Here is a 27,915-nt window from a genome sequence, read left to right on the forward strand (position 1 = left end):
AGTCCAAAGTGAAGGAAGGTCTTTTCACCTTGGGTCCTTGGCTGTGGTGTCTGGCTGCTGGAGTCCAGAGGGAAAGAAGCAGGTCTTCCCCAGATCAGGGCGGTGTAGGGGGATGCTGGGAGCTGGAGTGCTTTCCCCTTGGCCTGGAGGGGGCAGTGGTGGCCTCTGGCTGTCCCTCCTGCTTCAGTCCCTGCTGGCTGCCAGGCTCCCTCCCTCCCTCCCCGCCGGGGCTCCTCCTGGTCCTGGGCAGCAGCAGCAGCAGCAGCAGCAAAGGAGAAGGAAGGAAGGAAGGCAGAGGAGCAGAGGCCCAGGTGAGTCCCTTCCACTGACGTTCGCAGGCTCTTCTTGCAAGGCAGGGCTCCCGGGCTTTCTCTCGCCTCTCCGGGGGCTTGAGGCTGACAGAGGCTGAGAGAGCCATGTGCAGAGGGACCCAAGAAGACCCAAGCCAGGGCCCCCTTGCAAGCAGCCCAGAGACAGGGAAGAAGAGCCAGAAGAGAGAGAGGCCTTCTCCTCCTCCTCCTCCTCCCGGGGGATGCCCCTTTCCTGCCCTTGCCCAGGAAACCTGAGTCCCCCGGAGGAGGAGGAGGAGGCACAGGGTCGGGTTGCAGCCCTTCTGCCAGCCCTGTCCTCCTTTTCCAGGACATGTCCTCCATTCCAACCTCTTTCTCCAGGAATTGCAAAAGGTCTCCCATTCAGGATGGCCAGGGTTGTCCTCCTTTCCAGGACACGTCCTCCATTCCAGCCTCCTCTCCAGGAATTGAAAAATGTCTTCCATCTAGGGTGATCAGACGTGTCCTCCTTTTCCGGGACACGTCCTACGTTTCAACCCTCCTCTCGAAGAGGAATTGCAAAATGTCCTCCTTTCCCAGGGCCTGTCCTCCATTCCAGCCCTTCCAAAGCTGCCTCCCATTTTGAGCATGACTTAAGAAGCCTGGATTTCAGTTTCTATTAGGAGGGCCTTTAGCTTTTATGTGGTGACAATGTCCTACCTTTTCCTTGGATGCCCTGCTTTTTTGCAGCCTTTGCTGATCCCTTTCTGGATCCCATCAGGGTTGAGAGTGCTACATTTTAAAAAAATTTAATAATGTAATGTTTTTAATTGTTTGGATTTTTAATTGTTTTTTTTAACTTTGTATTTTTAATGTTTTACAGAGTTTTAAGAAAGGGGTTTATCACACGGGAGGCTAAGAGCCTACATTCTGGGCAGGAATGGGATTAAATCCTGGAGAAATCCAGCAAAAGCGGGATCGTCGTTTTCAGACTCATCGGAGGCATTAAGCATCAACGCAAAAATCCCCCCCAAAAAAGTGGACAAAACCGGCCGCTTTTTACTTTGGGGAGGATCTGTGGCTGGCATCTTCCTGGCACATCGCCCAAAAAACCCACAAAAAACAATGGATGCCGGCCACGAAAGCCTTTGACTTCACAGATCCCGCTTTTGCAGGATTTCTTCACTTTCTCTGCATGTTAATGTGAGACATCGTGTGAAAATCATCCCACTTTTGCGGGATTTCCTGTTTTAAATCCCGTTTCAGCATGAGATTATTGATCCCCTGTGATAAACTCCTGAGACTGTTTTAAATGTGTTAGCCACTTTGAGTCCCTGTCCTGGGAGGGAGGCGGGATAGAAAGAAACATAATAATAATAATAATAATAATAATAATATAGTGTTTCAGTCTGGGCCAGGCTTTGTGCATATGTTAGTCCTCACCATTTCAGGTTACTTTTTAGTCAATCCCAGAAACCTAGAGTCGGAAGAGACCCCAAAGGGCCACCCAGCCCAGCCCCATTCTGCCAGGCAGGAAGACATGCTCCAAGCACTCCATCCAGCCTCTGCTTGAAAACTTCCAAGGAAGGAGACTCCACCACATTTTGAGACAGCAAGTTCACTGCCAAACATCTCTTACCGTCCAAAAGTTCCTCCTAATGTTTATCTGGAATCTCTTTTCCTGGAGCTTGAATCCATTGCTCCATGTCCTAGTCTCTGGAGCAGCAGAAAACAAGCTTGCTCCATCCTCAATATGACATTCATGCCTTCTGCAACCTATTTGAAAGGTGGACTTCCAGGAGAGGCAAATCTTCCACAAAAGCAGCCTTGGGGTCCATGTGTGGCCGCTGGGACATTCCTGGCCCATTTGGCTGGTCTTCAAGAATAAGGCACAGGCTTTGCAGGAAGGACAGTTTTGGAGGAAGAAGAAGGCTGTCACAGGTACCAGGATAGGGATGGGGGCTCTAGGTGTAACAGAGAGAAGGGCCCAGGTTCTTTGAGGGAGAAAAGTGACCTTCAAGTTGCAGGAGGTAATGGAGGCAAAAACATTGTCTCTATCCCTTATTCTTCCACCTAAAGAGGTTCCACCTCAACCTTAGGAAGAACATCCTGATGGTAAGAGCTCTTCAACAGTGGAAGATGCTTCCTCAGAGGGTGATGGAGTCTCCTTTGGAGGCTTTTAAGCAGAGGCTGGATGGAGTGCTTGAATTGTGTTTTCATGCATGGTGGCAGAATGGGGTTGGATTGGAAGGCCATTGGAGTCTCTTCCAACTCTACGATTCTATGGCTCTGTGCTTCGTGGTGCAACCAGGAGTTCTCACCCTGGCATCCAGTTGGAGAGGGGATGGGCAAACTGGGGTTCTGGGGCCAGATGCAGCCCTCCCCCATCTTTTTTTAAAGCCTTCCAAGTCTTCTACATATAAGATTTATTTCTGCTGGCCTGAAAACAGTACATGTGAAAGGGATCTACACTTGTGTCCTGCCACCACTGGCTCTTTGCACTATTTGCCTTGTTCTCCCTATAGCAGTTTGACTATTATCTCCAGCCCTTGATGAACTCCTGCCTTTCAAAAGACTGCTCCCTACCCCATTTGCTAGACCTTAAAGTTTTGGCTGACTTTGGCTTCCCGCAAATATCCGGATAGTTGAAGTCACCCATCACAACTACATCTCTCCTTTCTGAGTGTGTGGTTGTCTGTCATAGAAAGGCATAATCCAGTTCCTCAGTCTGATTTGGGAATCTGTACTAGAATCCCACAACAGCATCCCTTTCCCCTTTCCCCATGTCTTTTAAGGAGTTTCATGATCTTTGCAGTCAAAGGCTTTGCTATAGTCTATAAAGCACATGCTGATTTTCTTTTGGAATTCCTTGGTGCTCTCCATTATCCATCGTATGTTTGCAATGTGATCCCTAGTGCCTCTTCCTTTCCTGAACCCCACTTGAACCTCTGGGATTTCTCTCTCCATGTGTGGTTGGAGTCTATGTTGCAAAATTTTGAGCATGCTTTTGCTTGCGTGGGAGATCAGTGCTATGGTCCTATAGTTGCTGCAGTCTCTTGTGTCTCCCTTTTTATGGATGGAGATATATATTGACCGCTTCCAATCTGTTGGTCATCTTTATGTTTTCCATATCTGTTGACTTATGTTGGTTAGCACTAGAGCTGACTCTGTCAGCATGGATTGCAGCAGTTCAGTTGGAATATCATCTGTTCCTGATGATTTGTTTTTTTTTTTTTTGCCATTTCTCTTCTTTCAGGTTCCACTTCACTTTTTAGAATTTGGGGTTCATCTTCATATGGTTCTTCATTCCATGTATCCTTCATTTGTTAATCTCTTTGTTTGTTTAGCCACTCCCAATTGCAGTGCAGACATAGTATGGTGCACAAATTCAGTCTGTGTGTATAGAAGTCAGTAAAAATGTTCTGCTTCATGGCAGGCACCCATAAAATATTTGCAACCTCCATTCACTGAGCAGGAGAAGACATTACTTCTGCAGTCTGAATGGCCTTATCTAGGTCCTGATGCCCAGCAGTTTTTGGATCCTGCCTATCCCACAAAAAAAATAGCTTTAATAGATTATAACAGATATGCTGAAACCAATTTGAAAAATGACTTGTTTGGAGGTTTTAATGGTTTTTAATGGTTATTTCCCTCTAGTCTGCCCTGGACTATCAAAGACCAGTTCATTGTCTAGCATTCCCTTTTGCCCTTGGAGCCCTTTTGCCAGACTACTAAACAATGAATACAGCTTAGCCCAGGAAACCTTAATACCGTCCGTATTAAAAGTCCTGAGAAGCACAATAAACGTTTGCCAGCTCATTCCAGTGCTTCTGGATAATTGCAATTGTGTTTTTCTTGGATTATTTTACAGGTTTAAGGTGGTGCAGGTCCTTTGCATTGTTTGAAGGAATCAGGCAACAAAAGGGTGACCTTTCATTAGTGCCAGCCCTCCCTTTGATTCTGGGGATTTATTACCGGAGGTGGTTCTGTTTACCATGGAGAAATATGAAAAGATTAGCAAGATTGGCGAAGGCTCCTACGGAGTTGTCTTCAAGTGCCGGAACAAGGACTCCGGGCAGATCGTTGCGATCAAGAAGTTCCTGGAGTCAGAAGATGATCCGGTTATCAAAAAAATTGCACTTCGAGAGATCCGGATGTTAAAGGTAACTTCCCTGGACTTCCTCTCTGGACAATCCAACTGTGTTAGGACTGTCTATAGAGTTGGTTTTCCCGAAATGATGTGGTTTCCTTGCTGTTAATTAATCTAATTCGCTAACAAATTAATGTCCCTTCAGCATACTGTGGATCGAATATTGATAAGAGCCAGAGGTCTCTTTCTATTATAAGAGATGACCCTTATTTAAGACTTGTCCCTTTTCGGCCTGACAAGTGTCCCTTCTTATAAGGGATGCCCCTTATTTGAGGGATGGAAAGCTTATCCCTTTTTATAGCCTGGATGAGATGACCAAAAAGTCTGAATTTTGGGGTGCAGAGCCCCCCCTTCATAAAGACATAAAAATCTCTAGACGTGTGACATAAAAATGTATGAATATGGACAATATGTTAATAGCTAAGTTAATGGAAGTCAATACTTTGGTTTTGTATTTAGGTAACACACAAACTTGACAATAGCTACTTCCTGATTATCTAACTGTCCCTTATTGATATTTATAACAACAACAACAAGAAGAACTTTTATTTATAATGCCCTTTCCACCAAAACATATATAATAAAAAAGGACAATAAAACACAACACTGTAAAATGCTATAATACTAAAATAATATACTAATATACTAAAATCTGGCAACATGATCCTGGGGTGAGGAAAGCACAACCTGTGGGTGTCATTGGCCCCTAGAGCTTTGTTTGTGGCCCCTTGTAACTCTTGGGCCCCTTTCCCAAATTTGAACAAGAAAAGTCCCAAATATTTACGGCATTTATACCCCGCCCTTCAGCCCTAAAGGCTCTCAGGTTCCCTGCCCTCAGGCTTACCATCTAAAAGACAGGACACAAAAGGAGAAGGGAATGGCGGTGGGGAAGGGGATGAGGTCCAGCGGTTCTTCTCTCCCTCTGAGGCCTGGACCAAGGCAGATGGACTGGAGGGAGGGCTCAGCTTCTTAATCTAGGCCAGGCCTGATGGAGCTAGGCCTGCATCTTTCCCTCCATGGCCGGATGGCACCAGATGGTCTGGAGGGAGGGTTCTGCTTCTCTGGACATTTACATGCTGAACATTAACAAGACAAAAATAATGACCACAAAGGGTTTACATAAAATCAATATAGATGAAGTAGAAATTGAAATAGTTAAAGACTTCCCATAGCTTGGATAGCTTGGATCAATCATTAATCACAGTGGAGACTGCAGTCAAGGAATTAGAAGAAGATTAGGATTGAGAAGGGCAGCCGTGAAGGAATTAGACAAGGTCCTAAAGTAGCAGCTTTGTGACTAACTGAAAGAAAGAAGTTGCCAGCATGAGCTTTTGTAGACTTAAGTCTACTTCCTCAGATGTAGACTACATCCTCCACCAAATGGATCTGAGAAAGTAAACTTAAATCTACGAAAGCTCATGCTCAAGGTGCGGCAAGATCCCTCTACAAACTTTTACAAACTAACACGGCTATATCTTTGAAGATCCTAAAGTGTAAAGGTATAGTTCTGAACACTAAAGTCAGGCTCATCCAAGCCCTAGTATGGATGTGAGAGTTGGACAGTGAAAAAAGTGGAGAAGGAAATCAACTCCTTTGAGATGTGGCCCTGGAGAAGAGTGCTGAGGATACTGTGGATGCCCAAAAAGACAAAGAAATTGGTCCTTGAACAGATCGAGCCTGACATATCCCTAGAAACTAAGAGGGAAAACAGACTGCTCCATTGGAGCAGCATTCCTCCACCCCTTTCCTCGCCAGAACGGGGCCGCAGCAACCTCACACCACAGCCCTGATCCAGCATGCCACGGCCCCATTCCAGCACTTTGCCAGCATTAAAAAGAACGACAAAATACCGCTCCTTTTAGTGCTGGCAAAAAGGTTCCCTTGCTGCTGCAGTGGCTGCTTTTTGGTGCTCATTTGGTGCAGCCGCGTGTCTAAACACTGCGCCAACAGAGCACCATAACACCCCCGCCATGTGGTTGGGCACATGGTGTGACGCCAGCGTCAGGGTGAGCGGCGTCAAAATGTCATGCCCCGACACTAGTGCTTCAAGCTGGTCTGTTTAGCCCCTAAGATGATCAAATTGAGGCTGTCAAACTTTGGCCACATCATAAATATAGTATAGTAGTACAGAAAGTATGTGTATGTGTCTTCTAGTCATCTATGAATTCCATAGGGGCAAGTCACACTCTCTCGGCTTCAGAGGATGGCAACTGCAAAACCTCTCTAAAGAAACTTGCAAAGAAAACCCTATGATAGATTCACCTGAGTATTGCCATAAGACAAAAATGACTTGGAGGCACACAACTACAATAAATGTGTCTTCAGTTTTTCTCATTAAATGGATTCCTTAGGGTTTTTTAAGGCAAGGAATATTCAGAAGTAATTTTGCAAGTTCCTCTCTCTGAAATCTAGCCTACATCTCCTGGTATTAATTTGTAGTCTCCCATCCAAGTACTAACCAGGGCTGACCCTGCTTAACTTCCAAGATCAGTTGGGATCTGGTGTCTTTCACTTCATCTGTCGACTTATGGCAACCCCATTAATTTCATGAGGTTTTCTTAGGCCAGGTCTACTCAGAGATGGTTTTGCCAGCTCCTTCCTCTGACACATTATTTCTGGCACCTGGAATTTGGCAGCAGGTTCTTTTTCCTTCTTCTTTCCACTCCACTTTTAACTTCTTAACTCTTTGACATGCCCCATAAGGGCTGAAGCTGCAGGGCGGCAAAATGAGGGTATTGACTCCAGACAAGAATTCTAGCCCTTTGGAGGAAATTTAAATTTCCCCCAATCTCTTGCATTACAGTAACTTAAAACTTTAGCTGAATTTTTAGAAATAGCATTCAAACTACCAAAGAAAAGTGGATGGCAAAGTGGCCAAGCGAATGCAAAAAGAAGCAACTGAAGAGCTTCTAGTTGCAGAAGGTTTTCAGCGTTTCTCTGCAATGCAAGAAATCTGGGGACTGAAGGAAAGTTTAACAGGAGGGGCAGGATTTTCATATTTGCAAGCAATGTGGCAGGGACTGATAACCTCCTCTGATGCTTTGTGGGAAGAAGATGGATGGAAGGCCCAGAAAAATACACAGTTGTGGCAGCCGTTTATGTCAGGAGGCTGGGTGATAAATGCATCTCCTCCTCCTCCTCCTCCTCCTCATAGACCCAGAGCAAACAAAACAAGAAAAGAAAGAAAAAGAAAACCTTCAAATGCTCAACAGTTCTCCGTATCCCTTTGCCAAGGAATCCGTACTGAACACAGTATTGATTTAACAAGTGTGGGCCTGTTCCGCCGTCTCTCGAAAACACTTCCTCCGTCAATAGTAACCGATTGTTTGTTTGCTAATTGGGTTGATCAAGGAGAGGCTTGTCCGAGATCTGATACGGCCCTCTTCACCCACCGCAGCTTTCCTGATCAATCATTTTTCAGCCGTGTAAACACTCAGCGGACAAAGGGACTCAGTAACTCACACCCAACGGTAGCACAATTTACCAAGATGAAAGAGGCACTGCTGTCTTCCCTTTGTTTTTTTGTCTCATTGAGATGCAAATTTTGGTTTGGAAAATGTATGATGTGGTGGTTCACCTTCATCAGAAGCAGGACAACTCTTGATACCTGCTGCTGTGGCACATGGGTAGGAAGGTGCCATTTGCACCCATGGGCTTCTGTTTGCCCCTTATGGGAAACAGGATGATGGACTAGATAGGAGTCTTTTGGTCTGAAGATCACCTGGAAGGACCCTCCTATGTGTTCCTGCAGTAGAAGTATGGGAGCAGGGGCTTCTCAGCTTTTGCTGCCAGGTTTTGTTAAAGCCTCCTTTGGAGGTCCTATTGGGCTCCAGTTCCTGCACCAAAGGGTTGCCTTGTTGTTAGCTGCCTCTGAGTTGACCTTGATTCATGGCAACACTGTGGATGAGACATCTCCAAGACTCCCTGTCTTCCACCGCTCTGTTCAGGTCCTGCAAATTCATACAGTAGGCCCTCTCATTACGCGGGGGATCCATTCCGGATCCCCCCCGCATAAGGGAAAATCTGCCTGTGCTCAAACCCCATAGGAAATAATGGGGCTCCTGCATGTGGTGCAGCAGTGCGCACGCACCAAGGGCACACACACTATTGTTTCCCTCCCCAAGCAGCTTTTGCATTAGCTGGAAGCTGCATAAAATGCGTGCGTGCAAGGCACTGTACCTGTGACTTCCTTAATAGAGTCTGTCCATCTCGCACATGATCGTCTTCTCCTTCTATACCCCTCCACCTTCCCCAGCATAATTGTGTTTTCGAATGAGTCCTGCCTCCTCATGATGTGGCCAAAGTACAACAGCCTCAACCTGATCATCTTGGCTTCCAGGGAGATCTGTGGTTTACATCCTCAACATCACCATGAGTCTAGGAACCATTTGTTTGTCTTTTTGATCACCCACAGTATCTTCACCATTCTCCTCCAGCACCACATCTCAAATGAGTTCATTTTCTTTCTGTCCACTTTCTTCACTGTCCAGCTCTCCCATATGTACATGGTGATGGGCAATACAATGGCTTGGACAATACTAACTTTAGTGCTCAGTTGTATGTCTTTACTCTTTAGGTTCTTGTCTAGTTCTCTCCTTGCTTGTCTGCACAGGCCCAAAGGCCCATTGCCCCAACATTGTCATGTTTGGACAATGCGTAGCCCACACCCTACTTCTTGTGTGGGCAGTCTGGACAATGTCTGACACTTCCCATATCAGAACCAGAACATAACACAGTCTTTTGGGAAGATTTGAAGCCCTCCATTTCCATGCTGCGGTCTGCACAGGCATCCCACTGAGCCACCTGACATATCCTTCACAGGTCACTCATTCCAAGGTCAGAACCAGGTGCTCGGCCATGTGACTGTGGTTGAATGCCTTATTCTGACCTCAGAAACAGGTGACCCACAGCTGGCAGCAGATGCAGCAGTTTATGCACTGGCACCTTCCTGATCAGACTACTGTGGTGCACTCTGTGTGGGGCTTTTCCTTGAAGAAGATGCAGAAACTGCAGCTACTCTAAAATTGACTGGAATACCAAATAGGTAGCATTAAGATGACCAGATCTTAGGACCTGGCCTGGAGTCTCCATTTTTTATGGGTCATCTCCAGACAGGAGATGAAGATGCAATTTTCCAATTTTGAGAGGCTTACCTCCAGGTAATAAGAAAAGGCACATCTCCAGCTCATGTAATAGAACAGCAGTTTGCTACAACTGGCAAGGACTGGTTAATTTATTAATTTATTAATTTTTTGCTGAAACTTGCAAAGATACTCCAGAGAGTCTATATATTCACCAGGTTAGCTCCTTTCTTCCCTCCTAGTCATTGTGGTGCCATAATTCATACACCATTGTGCTCTGCATCCATCTTCTGTCTAGAAGTAAAAAATTGTGTATGCTTTCAACTCATTTCCGACTTATGGCTACCCCAAGGTGGAATGTATCACAGAGTTTTCTGGAGCTGAGACTTGCCCAGTAAGTTTCCATAGCCAAATGGGAAATTAAACCCTGGTCTCTGAGGTTGTATTCCAAAGCTCAAACCACTGCGCCATGTTAGAAGCAAATAGGCTACGTTAAATGTTCCTTATCTCATCTTCCAAAGTAAGTGAGATGGAATAATTCCTTTGCAATTTGATCCCCATAAAAGAAAACAGGTTAAAAATAATACATAAATGATACCTCACACCAGTGCAAAAAGCTAGGATTACAAAAGGAATGACAATCAATTGCTGGAGAGGATGTAGTGAGAAAGGGACATACATACACATGTGGCTAGATTGTCCAACAATAAAATAGCTTATATACTTTATACACATAGCCTGAAGATAATTTAATGCAATATTTGTAATAATTTTCTGCATGAAACAAAGTTTGTGTACACTGAACCATCAGAAAGCAAAGGTCTCAGTATCTCAGCCACCCATGTGGACCATTTTGGATTTTGGGAAAATGTAGATTTCTGATTTCTGGGTAAGGGAAATGCAATCTGTACTGATTTGTTGTCTAATCCTATAACAGGATTTTTAAAAATTAGGGGAAAGGAATTCCCTGATCTCCTTTCAAGGCAGGATAAAAATATGATATGATACAAGTAGAGTTTAAAATACAGGGTGATCTTTACAGTTGTAAAGATGATTTTTGGACACCCTGTACTGTTTCCCTTTCTTGGTATAGACATAGTGCACAGTGCTCTGACATCCATCCTTGTTGTGCTTTGCAGCAACTGAAACATCCCAACCTAGTCAACCTCTTGGAGGTTTTTCGGCGAAAACGGAAACTTCACCTGGTCTTTGAATATTGTGATCACACGGTGCTCCATGAACTGGACAAGAACCCGCGTGGGTAAGTAACCAGACCCTTGTTGGGTGCCTTTTTGGGTGCTGGAAATATAAAGTCTCTGTTGTCAATGCTTCTCTGCATCACAGTGCAAGAATGGCTGCATCTGCACTGCAGAATTAATGCAGTTTGACACCACTTTAATGGCCATGGCTCCATCCTACAGCATCCTAGGATTTGTAGCATTGAGAGGCACCAGCATGATTTGAGCACTGAACTATGACCCTGGAGTTTGTTGTTGTGCGCCTTCAAGTCGTTTCTGACTTATGGCGACCCTATAAAGGGGGGGGGGGGTTTCTTGGTAAGATTTAGTCAGAGGGAGTTTCCCATTGCCTTCCCCTGAGGCTGAGAGAGTGCGACATGCCCAAGGTCACCCAGTGGCTTTCATGGCCAAGTTGGGAATCGAACTGTCGTCTCCAGAGTCTTAGTCTAACACTCAAACCATTACCAGGGTTCAATCCCCTGCTGAACCATGGAAACCCATTGGGAGACCTTGGGTGAGTCACAAACTCTCAGCCTCAGAAAATCCTGTGATAGTTTTACCTCAGGGTCACCATGAGTTGGAAATGACTTGAAGACACACAACAACAACAGATGCATCACAGTTCTCTAATGAGCTGGTGTTGTGCAGCTTCTATGTTGGTCTGTTTTTAAATTGTATTGTTTTTAAATTTGCTGTTTGCTGCCTTACATCCCTACATTGGCAGAAACGCAGGATATAAGTAGATGATGATGATGATGATGATGATGATGATGATGATGATGATGATGATGACATTGTGTTGTGTCTCATCAAGATGGCCATTGCACAAAGCACTTCCTTGTGTTAGCCCTGAACCATGACCTTCCTGAGGTCTAGTGTTTTGAATGAGAGAGAAAATAATTTGTCTCCATTCACTTTCTCCAAAAAACTGATTTTGGTCCTTTTCCCCTCTGTAGCCCCTGACTCTGGTCTAATCTGCACTGCAGAAAATAATCCAGTTTGACACCATTTTAACTGTCATGGTTCAATTACATGGAATTCTGGGATATATAGTTTTGTGAGCTATTTAGCCTTCTCTGTCAGAGAGCTCTGGTGCCACAACAAACTGCAAACCCCAGGGTTCCATTGCATTGAGCCATGGCACTCAAAGCGGTGCCAAATTGCATTATTTCTGCAGTGCAGATGAGACCTCTGTTCCTACAAGAGGACAGGTTGCCATCCAACTGGTAGAGACGTCTAAGAAAATGAACATCTTTGCTGAATAAACAGAAGCCGGCTGGCATAACTTAAGGTGAATGGTTGGGACCATGGGGATCATCCTAAAGCTTCTGGGAAGACAACAAAGCGGACGGGGGCTTCCTGGAATTGAAAGAGGGAATTTTATTAGGCGACAGGCAAAAACAGCACTGGTTTATGGGCCCTTTTTACAAGGACAAGGCATTCTCAAAAGGAGAATGGTTGGGTAGAGGTAGCTTGTTATTTATCTTTGGTCTCCTGAAACAAATGGAAAATGTAATGGTTGTTAGTTATATCTAAACCCTGGGAGAGCATTCATCCTCTGACCATTTCAGTGGAGACTGGGGGCTGGTCACAAGAGTTGAGCAATATTGTTATGAAAGGTCCAAAACACACTGCAGAAATAATCCAGTTTGAGACTGCTTTAACTGCTTTGGGTCAGTGCTAGGAAATCCTATGAATTATAGTTATTGTGGCCCTAGCGTTGCCAGGTAGAGAAGGCTGCAGTCTCCCAAAACTACAATTCCCAGGATTGCCTAGCACTGAGTCAAGGCAGTTAAAGCGGTCTCAAATTGGATTATTCCTGCAGTGTGTTTTGGACTAAAGTGATACAGTTTAAGCTTTGTAGTTTAACAGGTTGAGGGAGACAAAACGACTCAATTATATGGAATTCTGGGATAGTAGTTTTGTCCTCTATCAGAGGGCATGGGTGCCTCACCAAACTACAAATCCCAGGTTTCCATAGAATGGAGCCATGGCAATTAAAACAATGTCAAACTGCATCAATTGTGCAGTGTGACAGTAGCCTGAGAGAGAATGATTTGCTTTTGGATGTATGGAATGTCAGTATTTAAACAGATTTTGTAGCATCTTTGAGACTAACTGAGCCAAAGAAGTTATAGCATAACTTTTCATAGACTTGGCCTACTTCCTTAGATGCTTTTGGATGGGTTACTGAGTCCTAGGATGTTACAATATAAGGTCTCTTTTAAAAAACTGGGAACACAACATGATTTGTAGATTCCCATAGAAATGATGGAGATGGATAAACTAAGGCTGTCATACTTTGGACATATCATGAGACAATGTGATAATGCTTGATAAAGTGGAAGGCAGTGGAGAAAAAGGGAGACCATATCACAGGTGGATGGATTCAACCAAGGAAGCCATGGCTGCCCTGACTTTGCAAGACCTGAGCAGCGTTGTTGATATCTAAGTGATTTGGAGAGCTCCCATTAATAGGGTTGCCATAAATCAAAGTCAACTTAATGGCCAATGACCACAATCATATGGTAGATCGCATGTCTAGGGAAAACCGGGTAAGTGTCCTGTGTTCAGCAGTTGTCATGGCATCTCCTATGTGGTCTCCGGTATGCAGGCTTGCAAGAGCCATAAAGCTTTTTTAAAGGTTAAAAGCTTATCAGTGGAAACAGTAATTGGAGCAAAACAGGAGCTCTGTTGCTCATATTAACATTTTGGGTTGCCTTTTGCAGAGTGCACGATGCACCATTGAAATCTAGAGGCAAGATTTTATTGCAGACAGCTCTCCGTATCCATGGATTTATTATCTGCAGATTCAAGCATCCATGGCTTGAACATTACACACACACACACACACACACACACACACACATGTAAGGGACACCATTTCACTATCCCACTGTATTAATTTTTTAAATACTTTTTATTAAGTTTTTACATAACAAGGGAAGCAATGAACAAAGATTGCCAACCCCATGATAGAGTTGCCTTAGGTTCACCATAAGTCAGAAAGGACTTGAAGGCACACAACAATAACAACAACAACAACAACACTTTTTGTCATTGATTTCTATTAGGAGAGTGTCTTAGTGTTCCTCTTTTCTTTAACTGTATACACACACACACACACACACACTATGGGTTGACTCCCCCTTATCCAAAATGTTTGAGACATTTAGCTTTCTCTGTCAGAGAGCTCTTGTGCCACAATAAACTACAATTCCCAGGATTCCCTAGCACTGAGCCAGAACAGTTAAAGCAGTGTCAAACTGGATTATTTCTGCAGTGTGATTTGGACCTAAATTAAAGTTAAATTAATCTTAACGTTAAGGGAGCTATCCAAGGTGCTAGACCTCTTTGATGGGATTGGGTTCAACGACTGGGATAACTCCTTTACAGCCTGGGTTGAAACACGGAGTGGATCCACTGACCTGCGGACATGGAAGGCACCATGTGCCGGTGCCTACATGTTTGGTAGGACTTATTTGGGAAAGCATGCGGTGTGTATGGTGCCTTTGTGATCACTTTTCTTCTCCTTTTTCAAAATTCTCTTTCCAGAGTCCCAGAGCATCTTGTGAAGAGTATAACTTGGCAGACTCTTCAGGCAGTCAACTTTTGCCATAAACACAATGTAAGTAATGTAGTAAGAGCTGCTTGACAGTGGAAGACACTCCCTCGGAGGGTGAGGAGTCTCCTTTTTTTGTAGGTTTTTAAACAGAGCCTGGATGTCCGTCTGTCAGCAGTGCTTTGATTGGGCATTCCTGCATGTCAAGGGGTTAGACTGGCTGGCCCTTGGAATCTCTTCCAACCTTATGACTCTATGATTCCAAGTCTGGCTATCCCAATATTGTAGCTCTCTTGTTTGCATCCATTCCTTTTCCCCTGCTTTGTTTCTCTAGAGCAGCCTTCCCCAAACTCTCCAGCTCTGTTAGGTTGCAACTCCCATTTTTCTGGTGATAATGGGAACTGTAGTCCAACACTTCTGGAGCGCACCAAGTTTGATGCAGGCTGCTATGGTTTCAAACTTCCTTTATTCAGATTTCCCTTTTTTTCCCCTACACCCAAAGAATCTCTTATGGTTTGAAGGAAAGTCTGTGAGAGTGTACCAAGTACACTTTTGTGGTGGTATTCCTATAAAGAATTTAACATCATCAGAAAGAAAATGACAGGGGACTAAATCTAGGGTAAAAATTGTATGGCTTTCCAGATGTTGCTGAACTGCAGCTTCCAACAGTCCTAGCTGACAAAGCCAATAATGAAGAACACTTGCAGCTAAAAATTCAACAGCTTCTGGAAGGTCTCATAATTTCCATCCCTGGCCATGATAGTTGACTGCGACAGAATCTGCACTGCAGAAATAATTCAGTTTGACAGTGCTTTACCTGCCATGGCTCAATGCTATGGAATTCTGGGATTTGTAGTTTTATGGGATATTTAGCCTTCTCTGTCAGAGAGCTCTGGTGCCCCATCAAACTACAAATCCTAGTATCCCATATCACTGAGCCATGTGTCAAACTGCATTATTTCTGATGGGTAGATTAGACTTTAGACATGCATGCTCTCCCAAATAAAGATACTTTACTTTATTTAAAATCTGAAGTGGCCACTTGATAGTCCTCAGCAGAAAAAGGATTTAACCCTTGAGACATTAGCCAAGTTCCTACCTCAAGGTTGCATACCATAAATCTCTCTATGGAAAGTTACATACCGTCCAACATTTCATAGATGAAAACCGGGGCACATGTGGCCAAGCAACATCAAAGTGTGGTCATGATGGCAAAATTTATTAATGAGGGAGAACACTCAAGCTAGAAGAGGCTGCAGCAGTTTGCTTTTTCATGAATTTACTGGGAAGGGCAGATTCTGACCCATCTCTCTCCTCTGCTGAGTTCATTCAGTGCAAATCTTTACTCTTTGAACTCCATTTGGAGCTCATGAATGAAGCTCAGAACAAATGGGGAAGGTGGGAAGAGGAGAGAGAAACCAGGGCACTTTAAAAGCAGCTGAAAGAGTGGGATGGCAGAGGATTAATGGGGAGTGTCCTTGCCAAATTAGGACCGCTGGTGGTTATGGAGTTATCCATTGACTGTACTATGTAATAGTTTTATTGAGTGGCAAGACTGGACAGCTGAACACAGACCTAAATGAATGCATAACCCAAGGTGCATGTGCATCCCAGGAGGAATGGCACTGCATGTGCAACTCTGCATCCACAACTGAATGCAGACAGCGTGCACAGGACAGCAGTTGTTCCACAGTCTCACTAAAGAGACCTAAGGCATACAGATATAGGCAAGATGTTCTTTCCTATATCTGTATCTATATCTGTATCTGTTCAGGCAGACCCAGCTCCACCAGGGATAGCCTGAAGGAAGAGACTCCTCCCTCCTTAACTGTCATCTTCTGGCCTCCTATTCCCCTCCAGCTATGCTCTGACTGTCTGGGGGAGAGGCTTGCGTACCCTAGTGAAGTTGTGAGCTATGCTGGCAGTGGTATAATAGCCACCGGCAGGGCCCCCCATGCCAGTCAGGTCACAACCAAAGGGTCTGACTAAGAGCGCCAAAAGGCAGGATGGGCTCTCTAGCCTTATGGCAACCATCCTAGGAGAAGGGAAACTCTAATCCCAAACCAGGGCAGATGGTGCTCGTCTAACCCTGTAAGGTCAACCATCTAAGAGAAGGAAACTCTAATCGAACCTACGATCCGAGGACCTCGCTGCCACCATCCATGCTTGCCAAGGCCTCAGCAGACGAACCTCTGGTTTAAAGGGTGAGGCCAGTTCTGTGCACGCTGCGCTCCACCAGAAAAATCCATTGCACAGGCTCAAAGGATACATCCAACGTCATCAACGCGCTTGTAGAATTTTAGTATGGACAAGTCCTTCCTGAATCTTCGTTTGCGAAGTAAAGCCAAGAATCTATATCTACATCTATGTCAATATAGGTTCAATTCTTTGCTTAACTGTGGAAACCTTGGGCAATTCCCACTCTGTCAGCCTAAGAGTAAGGCAATAGCAAAACCTTCTCTAAATAAATCCTGCCGAGAAAATCATAGGAGTATGCCTGTATTGCAGCCATTCACTCAAAACCACAAGATTGCGAGTTCAAGACCAGCAAAAGGGCCCAAGCTCGACTCAGGCTTGCATCCTTCCAAGGAGGGAGCTAAAATGAGTACCCAGACTGTTGGGAGCAAATTAGCTTACTTGCTAATTAGCGTACTTGCTGTTCACCGCTATGATCTTTGGAATAGTGGTATATAAATAAAACAATTATTATTATTATTATTATTATTATTATTATTATTAGGAGGTCAACATGCAGGCATATAACAACACCAATATATATATTGTGTTTGACCATTTCACTGATGCTGCTTTTCTTGCCTCTAGTGCATACACAGAGATGTGAAGCCAGAGAACATCCTCATCACAAAGCATTTCGTCATTAAACTCTGTGACTTTGGATTTGCTCGCATCTTAAGTAAGTTTCTGGGAGGAAAGTCAGACAGTGCTGCCTTTCTGCAAACAGAATGAATACTTTAATGTCTTTGCCGGATGAAGAAACCAGTGGAGCTTCAAAAGCTTGCAACATGTATTTTGTGCATTTTGGTTGGTCCAATATCAGTATAGCTGCTTTGTGGATTTGGGATGCTTTTGTAGAATAACAGTAATAACAATAATAACTTATAACAATGTTATAACAACAACAACAACAATAGAATAACTGTTGACAAAGTGGATTTCCCTTTCCACAGTCTTCAAAATCTAACCAGAAGGTTGGGAACTCTCTGAAATGAATTGCGAGATGATAATGTAGGACAGGGGTGCAACCTGTACACTATATGTGACCCCTTGGCTATTTTTATGGGCCCCTAGAGCCCTTGGGGTCAAATGGAGGGATTTATATTAAATAGCAAATAAACTTCTGCTTGGGAGCCAACAGGCTGGTTTGCGCATTAGACTATGACTCTGGAGACCAGGGTTCGAATCCCCACTCAATCATGAAAATCTAATGGGTGGCCTTGGGCATGTCACACTCTCTCAGCCTCAGAGGAAGGCAAAGGCAAACCCCTCTGAACAAACCTTGCCAAGGAAATCCCATGATAAATTTGCCTTAAGGTCGCCCATCCTGGCACATAGAATGATCTGGAGTACAATTGTGGACCTTTCAGTACAACTCATGATTGATTTTAAATTATTTATTATCAAGCTGGATATCCTAGTTTTCCATATGTGCTCTCTCTCTATATAGAGAGAAAGAGAGAGAGAGCCAAAGTGGCTTACAACATGGTGGCCAGATGTCATATCCTCAAATGTGAGCAAGGCACCATAAAATGTAGGCCATTCAAGAAGAATGACGATCAGTACAAAATAACAGTTAAAAACACTGAAGATAAATATAAATTCATTCTATATGGTTTATTTACAGCTATATTACACATACTGTATTTTATTATCCTTTTATGATTTTATTTTATTTTATTTTGTTATCCTTCGCTATCCATCTTATTCTCCTATTTGCTGCCAAGTAGAGGAATTTCTCAAAGGGGAACAGTAAACTTGGTGTTACTCAAAAGGCTTCTTAGTGGGGCTCAAAATGGAGGATATTTTGAGATTCTTCCTGGGCAGGAGGTTGAAAATGTAGGGCATCTTCTGGAAAAGGAGGACATCTGGTCACTCTGGCTTCTAATGAAGAATTAATATACACAGCCCTTTATCACAGCATATGTATCAATCTCAGTACAACAGGAACCAATTTGCACTACACAATTATAGTACTATGATCCCACTTTAACTGCTTTGAGTCCATCCTATGGAATCCTGAGGTTTGTAGTTAGGTGCAATACTAGAGGAGCCTTCTTGCTGAGAATGCTCACTCCCCCTACTTAAACTGCAACTCCCATGATTCCATAGGATGGAACCATGGCAGTTAAAGTGGAATCATAGTGCTATATTTGTCCAGTCTGGTCTCTTAGGCTGCAATGGAGTGAAACACGTGGGCAGGAAAAAAACCGGCTTCTGGTCACTTCGGAGTCATGTCGATTACACAACACACACTTCCAAATTGACCAGAAGACGCACTGAGGCCACGCTCCAGTCCTTTGAAGCAGAGCAAAAGGGAGTTGGGATTATCTGACTCCTGGAAGCATTGGTCAGCCCCAAGCGTGGCCTCCCTTCAGAGCAGACCATGCAGTCAGTGGGATTTGGTCCCACTTCTGGCCAGAGCAGACTCAGGCCATCCTTTATGCCTGTTTGCTCCAACCCAATCCTATACTCATTCACCTAGGAATAAGCCATATGAGAAGGAGTAAGGCCTGGTGCCACAACAACCATTCCCAGAATTCTATAGATGGAGCCATGGCAGTCAAAGTGGTGCGGATGCAGCCTCTGTGGGTGCAGATATGTGTGTATAAACACAGGATCTCTGGTCTGTGTTGCTAATTTCTCACCCTGTTTCTGCAAACTCACCTCACGCAGCTGGACCCAGTGATTATTACACGGATTACGTGGCTACCAGGTGGTACCGTTCCCCTGAGCTCCTTGTAGGGGATACGCAGTATGGGCCTCCCGTGGATGTCTGGGCCATCGGCTGTGTCTTTGCTGAGCTGCTCTCGGGGATCCCTCTGTGGCCGGGGAAATCTGACGTGGACCAGCTTTACCTGATCCGGAAAACATTGGGTAAGGAAAAGTTCTCAGTTCAACTGGTGGTAGGTCTGGGGTTGACAGACTTTCCCCTCTTCCCACCTCTTCTGTAAAACATTGTTGCATGCATGGCCCATTTGGAATGGCTCTAGTCCAAACCCCACAGAAAAAAAATAGGACCTGTGCAATGTTTGGGCAGGATAATGCTTCATCTGGGGGTTATTCAGATGGGGAAAATAATCTGGGCTGAATCTTTTTTGTTCACATGCATTTCAAATGCATCTGATTAAGTTTTGGGGTGGGCTGCCCCTAAACCCACTAAACCTGGGATAATCTAGATTGGGACTTTTCGCAAGTTTTTAAAAAAGATTAGCATTGTCGACAGTGTGAATAACCGATGAGAATAGACCCAGGAGGTTGATGTCAAGGCAATCCTGGATCACCAGTGGGAATTGTGCAGCCTTCAAACTACAACTCCCATCAGTCCTAGCCAGGAAAGACAATGGTGAAGAAGGTTAGGCATTTCAGCTCAATAACATCTGTAGGGCTGCATGATTCCATCAAATATTCTTGATCAGAGATGGCCGGTTCCCATCCCTAAATATCCCCATGGTTCACACCTCTCATGGTAAGCCTAGGTAGCTCTATTTTCCTCACCAGTACATCTCAAAATGGTGAGAGGAAATTATTTCAGTGATGGAATAGAGGACATATTAATCAAATTTGCAGATGACACCAAATTAGGAGAGGTAGCGAATATCCCAGAGGACAGGATCACAATTCAAAATGACTTTAATATATTAGAAAGCTGGGCCCAAACTAACAAAATGAATTTCAAAAGGAGAAAGGTAGGATACTACACAATGAAATGTACACATATAGAATGGGGGACACCTGGCTTGACAACAGTACAGGTGAAAGGAATCTAGGAGTCATAATAGACCACAAGCTGAACATGAGATAACAGTGTGATGCAGCAGCTAAGAAAGCTAACACAATTCTAGCCTGCCTCAATAGGAGTGTAGTGTCTAGATCAAGGGAAGCAATAATGCCATTTTATTCTGCTTTGGTCAGGCCTCACTTTGAATCTTGTGTCCAGTTCTGGGCACCATAACCCAAGAAGGATATGGACAAGCTGAAGCATCTCCAGAGGAGGGCAACCAAAATGGTGAAGGGCCTGGAAACCATAAAGCCCTATGAGGAGTGGCTTAGGGAGCAGGGTATATTTAAGCTAGAGAAGAGAAGGTTAAGAGGTGATATGATAACCCTGTTAAAGTATTTGAAGCAATGTCATATTGAGGATGGAGCAAGCTTCTTTTTGGAGATTTTCAACCAGAGGCTGGATGGCCATTGGTTAGGGGTGCTTAGAATCATAGAATCGTAGAGTTGGAAGAGACCACAAGGGCCATCCAGTCCAACCTCCTGCCGTGCAGGAACTCACAATCAAAGCATCCTTTGATTGTTTGTTCCTGCACGGCAGAAGGGAGTTGGACTGGGTGACCTTGGGCTCTCTTTCAAGTCTAGGATTCTATGACTGACTAAAACATTACATCAGCTTATGGACTGAGCAATGTGTACCTCTCATCTCTCACCCTGAAATGGCGAGGATAGACAAACACACATAGCTTGGCTCATACTGAAACACCAAAGGCATCCAAAAAGGGATAAATGAAAGGCTGTCTGGTATAGGAAGTTTGGGGGATGTTTTTTGGCTTGCGCCACAGAACAACTCCTGTGCCAGACAATTGCCTGGTTGTTCATCATGCATGGTTTATAAAGATGCTTTGCTGTTCCCTCTCCAGCCACTGCATACAAACCAGGACAGGAAGAATCCTGCAGTGGCTGTTGGTGTTGCCAGTCCAGTGGCACTCTTGCGATTTGACTGCCCTTTTTCTCTTCTGTTCTTGCCCAAAGGTGATCTCATTCCTAGGCATCAGCAAGTCTTCAGCACCAACCAGTTCTTCAGTGGGGTCAGGATCCCGGATCCAGAAAGCATGGTGAGAGGCCTCCTTCCCAACCCAACTGACCCACAAGCCGTGTGTGGCCCAAATCCATCTCTGCAGATGACAAGATGGTTGTCTCTAGCTTCCCAGTCTTTGTTTTCTCTCCAGGCAAATGCCAGGAAGGTCATCTTCTGCATAATGGCTGTTCGTGTATTGCCTAGGAGCTGAGACCAGTAACAGTCAGCTCCTGGACGTGGCTGTAACCATGGGCGATCAAGAGATGGGCATCCAAAATTGGCTGCTCGGGTGGGAAAGGATTGCCATTGGAAACAAAGAAGAAAGCAGCCGGCTGGGGGAGAGCCAAATTGCAAAGATTAAAGGGCAAACTGTCCGATCTGTGCCAGCTCACAGCCATGTCTTTAAAGTAAATAAATAAATGTATTGCAGAGTTTTGGGTTGCCTGGGAAAGAAGACCTTACTCTGCAAGGGTGAGAGCCATGCTGGGTGCAGTGGTTCGAGTATTGGACTAGGACTCTGGGAGACCAGAGTTCAAATCTTCTCTCAGCCTTGAAATCCCACTGACTGGCCCTGGGCAAGGCACACTCTTTCAGCTACAGAGGAAGGCAAAGGCAAACTGGCCAAGAAAGTTGAGCCAGCCTGGTTTTAGTGTTGGACTAGGAGTCTGGGAGGCCTGAGTTCAAATATTCCTTTACCTCTAGAAACCTATTGGTGACCTTGGTCAAATCACACACTCTCAGCCTAAGGGAAGGGCAATGGCAAGCGTTTGAAGAAATCTTGCTGCCCAAAAAACCACCACGATAGATTTGCAGTACTGAAGACAGTAAGGTGTAGTCGTATAAATGCTGGACTAGGACTCTGGGAGACTAGGGTTTGAATCCCCACTGAGCCATAGAAACCTTGAGCAAGTCACACTCTCTCAGCTACAGAATGCAAGGGCAAAAACCCCTTCTGAATAAATATGCCAAGAAAAGCATATGAAATGCTTATCAGAAGTGGGAGTTGACTTGAAGACACATAACAACAGCAACACATCCACCCCCCTAAAGCTAATTATTGTATTCCCTTTTTTATAGGAGCCTCTGGAAATGAAATTCCCATCCATTTCCTATTCTGCCCTAGGACTCATGAAGGTGAGCAAAGCACCACCGTATTTTGGTACATAGACTTCAGAATAGGAAATACCCAACCATAATGTAAACAAAGGAACTAACTGAAGCCTGGAACATTGCTTTTTTTGGACTACAGTTACCAGAATCCTTAAATCAGCTTGTTATGTTTTTATTTTTTGGAATTTTAGTCCACAAAAGTGACTTTTCCAGGCACAGAAACTTGATATAATAACAACAACTGAAACAAAGTTCAGGATGTAATCTTTGGATATAATGTGGTCTTCAGGTCTGACAACACCAAAAACAGAACAGTTCCAGGTTTTTTACCTTGCTTGTGTTTTGTTTTCCCTTCCAAATCTTAACTAAAATTTAGACCGTTTGACCCTATGTAGCCTTTCTGAGGTTTTTATTACATCCCTAGTGATCATTAAAAGGGTTATTCATGGGAAAGTGGCTGTTTGCAGCCAAATCAACTCCCACTTACCATTGAGTTAATGATCAGCCAAGTCTTGATGGTCTTTTTTCACTACAGGGCTTTTCTGTAGCCAAATCTGGATTAAAAAGTAAATAGCAGATTGTTAAATAGACCTCAAGGAGCCTAGATGCCCTAAAGGCACCATCAGAATTTCATCTGGTCCTGGAAGCTAAGCAGAATCAGCACAGGTCAGGACTTGGATGGGAGATCCTCAAAGAATACCAGGTGCTGTAGCAGGCTATATTTCACTGAGAGCCAGCATGGCGTAGTGGTTTGAATGTACGACTCTGGAGACCAAGGTTCGATTCCCAGCTTGGCCATGAATCCCACTAGGTGATCTTGGGCAAGTCTCATGCTCTCAGCTTCAGGAGAAGGCAATGACAAACCACTTTCTGAACAAATCTTGCCAACCCCCCCCCCCCGCCCCCATATTATAGGTTCACCTTAGTGTCATCATAAGTTGAAAGCAGTTTGAAGGCACACAATAACAATATTGTGAGTGATAAATATTGTGGCACTGTCATTTCTTTTAGCATGATACATGATTTCTCGTGATCTAAATAATCAAAGACTTAAATATAATCTAGGCACAGGCTGATTTTCTTTTGAAATTCTTTGGTGCGCTCCACTATCCAACATATGTTTGCAATATGATCTCTAGTGCCTTTGCCTTTTCTTAGCCCACCTTGCCATATGGCATTTTGTGTCCCAGATATAGGTAAAGTCCTTGTTGTAACATCTGAACACCATTGATTGTGTATCCTTGCATGGCAGGGGGGATAGGACTGGATGGCCCTTGTGGTCTCTTCCAACTCTGGGATTCTGCAAATAGAATGGCAACCTTGGGTATAAATTGAATAAGCAAACAAAAAGTAAAATAATTAAAATAAAATGCTAACATCAATTTAGCACCTTGGATAGCTCCTTTTAAGTTAAAACTAAAACCCAGAATGGATAAATGTTCAACTGATGTGGGGCCACCACCATTTGTGACTTCCTTCCCGCCCAGGGGCTGTTGGGAAAAAGATAGACTGCTCTGGTGCCCTAGCTTTCAATACATGTGGCCTGCTTTCCTGGATTCACCTATGTGATTTTCACCCCATCACTTTGGTTTCTCCTCTCAGGGCTGCCTCCACATGGATCCAGCCGAGCGGCTGACATGCGAGCAACTCCTTCAGCATTCTTACTTTGACAGCATCCGGGAGGTAGAGCTTGGGAGGGAGTGTGAAAGGTCAATGGCACGGAAACCAAGCCGGCCAATTCGAAAACACATCCCTGGGGTAAGATCTTGGGATGAGGGGACACAGATATTTCAGGTGTGGAATATTCTTGAAGTGGTTGAACTACCAGTACCTTTTCCCACACCCTAAGCCTTTCCTTGGGCAAAGAAGAGAGAGCTGGCACAATCAGGTGGTCCACAGATTCAGTTATCCATGGCTTGAAAATATTCCAAAACTATATGCTTCCCAGAAAGCAAACCTTGCTTTTGCTATTTTTTTTTAAATAAGGGACACTGTTTTAATGTGAAGTCAAAGGCTTTCATGGCCGGCATCCATAGTTTTTTGTGGGTTTTTCGGTCTCTGTGGCCATGTTCTAGAAGATTTTCTTCCTGACGTTTTGCCAGCATTTGTGGCTGGCATCTTCAGAGAATGCTTGCCTGGAAAAAGTGGGTCTATATATACTGTGTGAGCCTGGGAATGCAGGAGTGATTTGCATGTGTCTTGTTCTGTGTTGATGGCTGGCCTCAGGCTGGAGGCTAATGCAAAAGAGGATTAATGTCTGCTAATTGGTGATCATTATCTGCTGGGAAAGCCCCTGACTCTGAGTGGTTTCCCATTTGCATTTGCTGAGTCCTCATTTTGCTATTCTTCAGGACTGGTAGCCTCCAGCTATCACTCCTAGGCATGATATGATTAGTTCTGACTAGAGGAGAGCCACTGAATCAGTTGGATTTACCTATCTCTTGACTCACCTTTCACTGAGTCTAGTCTAGGATCTACTGGGATCTACAGTGAGTCTGCTGCTTGGTTAATGCCAGAGATTGGTGTGACTGTTTAGTGGCTGAACTATGAATAGGATCTTGCCAACCATTTGTCTAGGGCTTTGCCGTGGTTCTCAGCCAGAACTAAGACCTTCCAGGTCAGAGGTGGCCAGTGTTGTCACATCTCACTTGTGGAAAGGTGAGGGCTACCCTGTTTGGCTTATGCTGATGTGAATTAATCTAAAGCACTCTTTCAGATCATACATTCTACCTGTTCTTGACATCCATCTCTTCCTTCCCACTATGGGCACAGCATAGAAATTTTAGGAGGGGGGACTATAACTCCAAGAACCCCTCAGCCTTATATTTTCCGTGGACTCAGATATCCAGGACTTCTGGCCTCCTCCCAGTAGTATCATTAGGGTTGGTAACTTATGGTGTCACCCTCCATTGATTTCCTCCCCTACCACACCATACACACCATTAGTAATGTTTTTGGTACTCATAAATCATAATTCCCTATAAAACCAAATGTAATGGCAAGAGTTGTGACATAAACAACTAGCAAAAATTTACAGGTTAAATTACAATATCCTATGTTCAGCCTAAATGTGTTTATGTGTACAGTGGGCCCTTGATATCCACTGAGGTTTGGTTCCAGGATACCCCATGGATACTAAAATCTCTGGATGCTCAAGTCCCATTAAATGCAACGGCATAGCGAAATTGTGTCCTTTATATACAATGGGGAAAAACAAGCCTTGCTTTTGGAATTGATATTATTTTTGAATATTTTTGAGCGGTGTATGGTTGAATTTGTGGATTAAAAAAAATCTGTGGATCCAGAAGGTCAACTGTACAGTTGGCACTCCACATTTGCAGCTTTGACTTTTGCGGCTTTATCTGTGATTTTGATTAATATGTTCTCTCTAGGAATCTCTAGGTCCTCCAGCGCAACTCTGCCAGAAGTTGGCCTAAGGAGTTTATCACACAGGAGGAATTTCTCTTAATTTCAAATGAAAAGAAAGTGGGGCCAGAACGCATTCACTTAAAGTCGCTAGTTTAGCGCAATTATGTGAATTCGAATTGCATTCGAACTGACTTCCCATTGCCCGAAAATAGCCTGCCATTGTGTGTGGTAGTCTGTCACGCAATAATGTGAAACCCCATGATTGCGTTTGGATTGCCATTGGATTATACTTCCAATTTCCCTTGTCTGATAAACTCCAGAGATTTGTGTGTTAGAACCTAGAAGTTCCTAGAGAAAACACCTCTCTAGGCATTTGTAGGTCTCCCAGCATGAATCTAAACCAAAGTGTGCAGATGCAGACCAGCCACACATTCTTATTTCTTCTGTTTGTTTTTTAACAGTACCTGCCCCAGTTAACCAGCAGCAACATTTTACCTGCTTTGGATAACAAGAAGTACTACTGCGGGATGAGAAAACTGAGCTACCGTTTCCCTAATATCTAAAAGAAACAGGCCCTGTGGCTAAACTGGATTGAACATTAACAGACTTGGGCTCTGAAAGGGGAAGTGAAATGGAAATGGAAATGTATTGGGTATACACAGACGCGAGCCATGAAGTTCTTACTCTAATTGGGGCAAGCTTTGAAAGAAAATCTCTGCCGCAAAAGAGGAAGTGGAGCATCTGAAGATTTGGAGAGGCTTGTGGTTCAATTGAAAATATATCTATTTGGGACTTAGAAGTTTTTTTGCTTGTTTGTTTGTTTGTTTTGTGCAGATGGAAATGGAACTGTATCTGTAATATACAGAATTATTATATGCTTGCAAACATGTACCATTTGGGGCAGCAGTTCTTAGCTTCTGCAGCCTGTTACAGAAGCAGCTGAAGTAGAAGTTGATTCAAATATGCCAAATACATGTCATTCACAAAAATCCTTTTGTGTCAAATTAGGAGACAGACAGAGGAGAGCTGGTTTATATCATTAGCAGCATCAACTTGGCCGATCCTGCAAATACGGCTATACAAGTGAAGCGCTAGTTTTGTGCAATGAGGCTTGAGAACCAGGATGTTACTGATTGCCATCTCCAAGATCATTTTCCTAGAGTTTTTCCAAGCAAAAAATGATTTTGCCCCTTTACTACCAGATCTTGTGTTTGATTCTGAAGTATGAACTGGTAATAACAGGAGGAAATATTTTTTTCTCTCTCCATATGATGAAAGGAAAGGGTTAGTTGAATCATAAATGCTAAATTGAAACCATTTGGTCCTCTGTATGTACATTTTACCTGTAACCAAGTCTTATTTTGTGAAGTGGGACTTATTTGCAAATGAACATGCACAGGACTGCAGCCTATGGAATTCATCAGCACTGGGAGTAGCCTTAAATTTGCTTTGTCTTTGTACGGAGGGAGAACCAAAGACTATATTAAAGAAATCTCTATGTATCTTGTGTTTGCAGGATCAGCAGGTTATCACAGATGGTTTCAGCCAAGTTTTGCTGTGCTGTTTCTGGCTAATAATTTGGTTTGTTACCTCTATTCCTTATGGAGGGGATAATGAACTGTATATTACTTTGGACTGTTTGTAGCTCATCTTTTACCGATTCTCTTTCTATCTTAAAATTAGTTGTTCTTCAGAAGCTGTTCTTCACTTCTAAGTAACTGCTTAAAAAACCCATGTTGGCAAGAGTATCGTAATGCTGTTTTCTAAAACCTTTTCCACCCTCCAGAGCTGTTGTACTACAATACCCATCACCACATCAGCCATTGGTGTGATTCAAAGAAATGTAAGCACTAGATGACTGTATTCACCTATGGCTGCACTGTGAGCAACAAAAGACAACCTGCATACTATTTTATGCGGTGCTCAATGACCAGTTGACTAATGCTTGATGTAACTTCATCTGTGCATTGTTCCAGATGTAACTAAAAATCTGTTCTTGTCGAATTAAAAGGGAAAGGACATTCTGTTTTCTTTGCTTCCTGTACATGACTCAAAATAAAATTCAAAAATATAGCCATGTTAGCCTGTAGAATCAGCATG

The 27,915-nt window shown here is 43.8% G+C and overlaps 1 protein-coding gene across 1 annotated transcript; it reads left to right on the forward strand.

Moving 5' to 3' along the window:
• The first annotated feature begins 253 nt into the window (after positions 1-253).
• Positions 254-27,841, forward strand: LOC149315304 (cyclin-dependent kinase-like 1). The gene is made up of 10 exons (XM_089522925.1): positions 254-311; positions 4,141-4,432; positions 10,640-10,761; positions 14,294-14,366; positions 17,124-17,214; positions 19,212-19,412; positions 21,291-21,373; positions 22,414-22,470; positions 24,049-24,204; positions 26,277-27,841. Exons 2-10 carry the CDS (start codon positions 4,265-4,267, stop codon positions 26,376-26,378), a joined length of 1,053 nt encoding a protein of 350 aa, XP_089379051.1. The 5' UTR covers positions 254-311; positions 4,141-4,264; the 3' UTR covers positions 26,379-27,841.
• The last annotated feature ends 74 nt before the right edge of the window (positions 27,842-27,915 follow it).

The sequence above is a fragment of the Sceloporus occidentalis genome, unplaced genomic scaffold, assembly GCF_023333645.1.
Source record: "Sceloporus occidentalis isolate IW3139 unplaced genomic scaffold, rSceOcc1.0.p SCAF_4, whole genome shotgun sequence".
NCBI classification, from domain to species: Eukaryota; Metazoa; Chordata; class Lepidosauria; order Squamata; family Phrynosomatidae; genus Sceloporus; species Sceloporus occidentalis.

Excerpts from the sequence above, each read along its gene's own strand:
- LOC149315304 (XM_089522925.1), top strand. The coding sequence starts at position 4,265 with ATGGAGAAATATGAAAAGATTAGCAAGATTGGCGAAGGCTCCTACGGA. Across the intron at positions 10,762-14,293 it reads CTGGACAAGAACCCGCGTGG|AGTCCCAGAGCATCTTGTGA; the intron begins GTAAGTAACCAG and ends TTCTCTTTCCAG. Across the intron at positions 21,374-22,413 it reads TCCCGGATCCAGAAAGCATG|GAGCCTCTGGAAATGAAATT; the intron begins GTGAGAGGCCTC and ends CCTTTTTTATAG.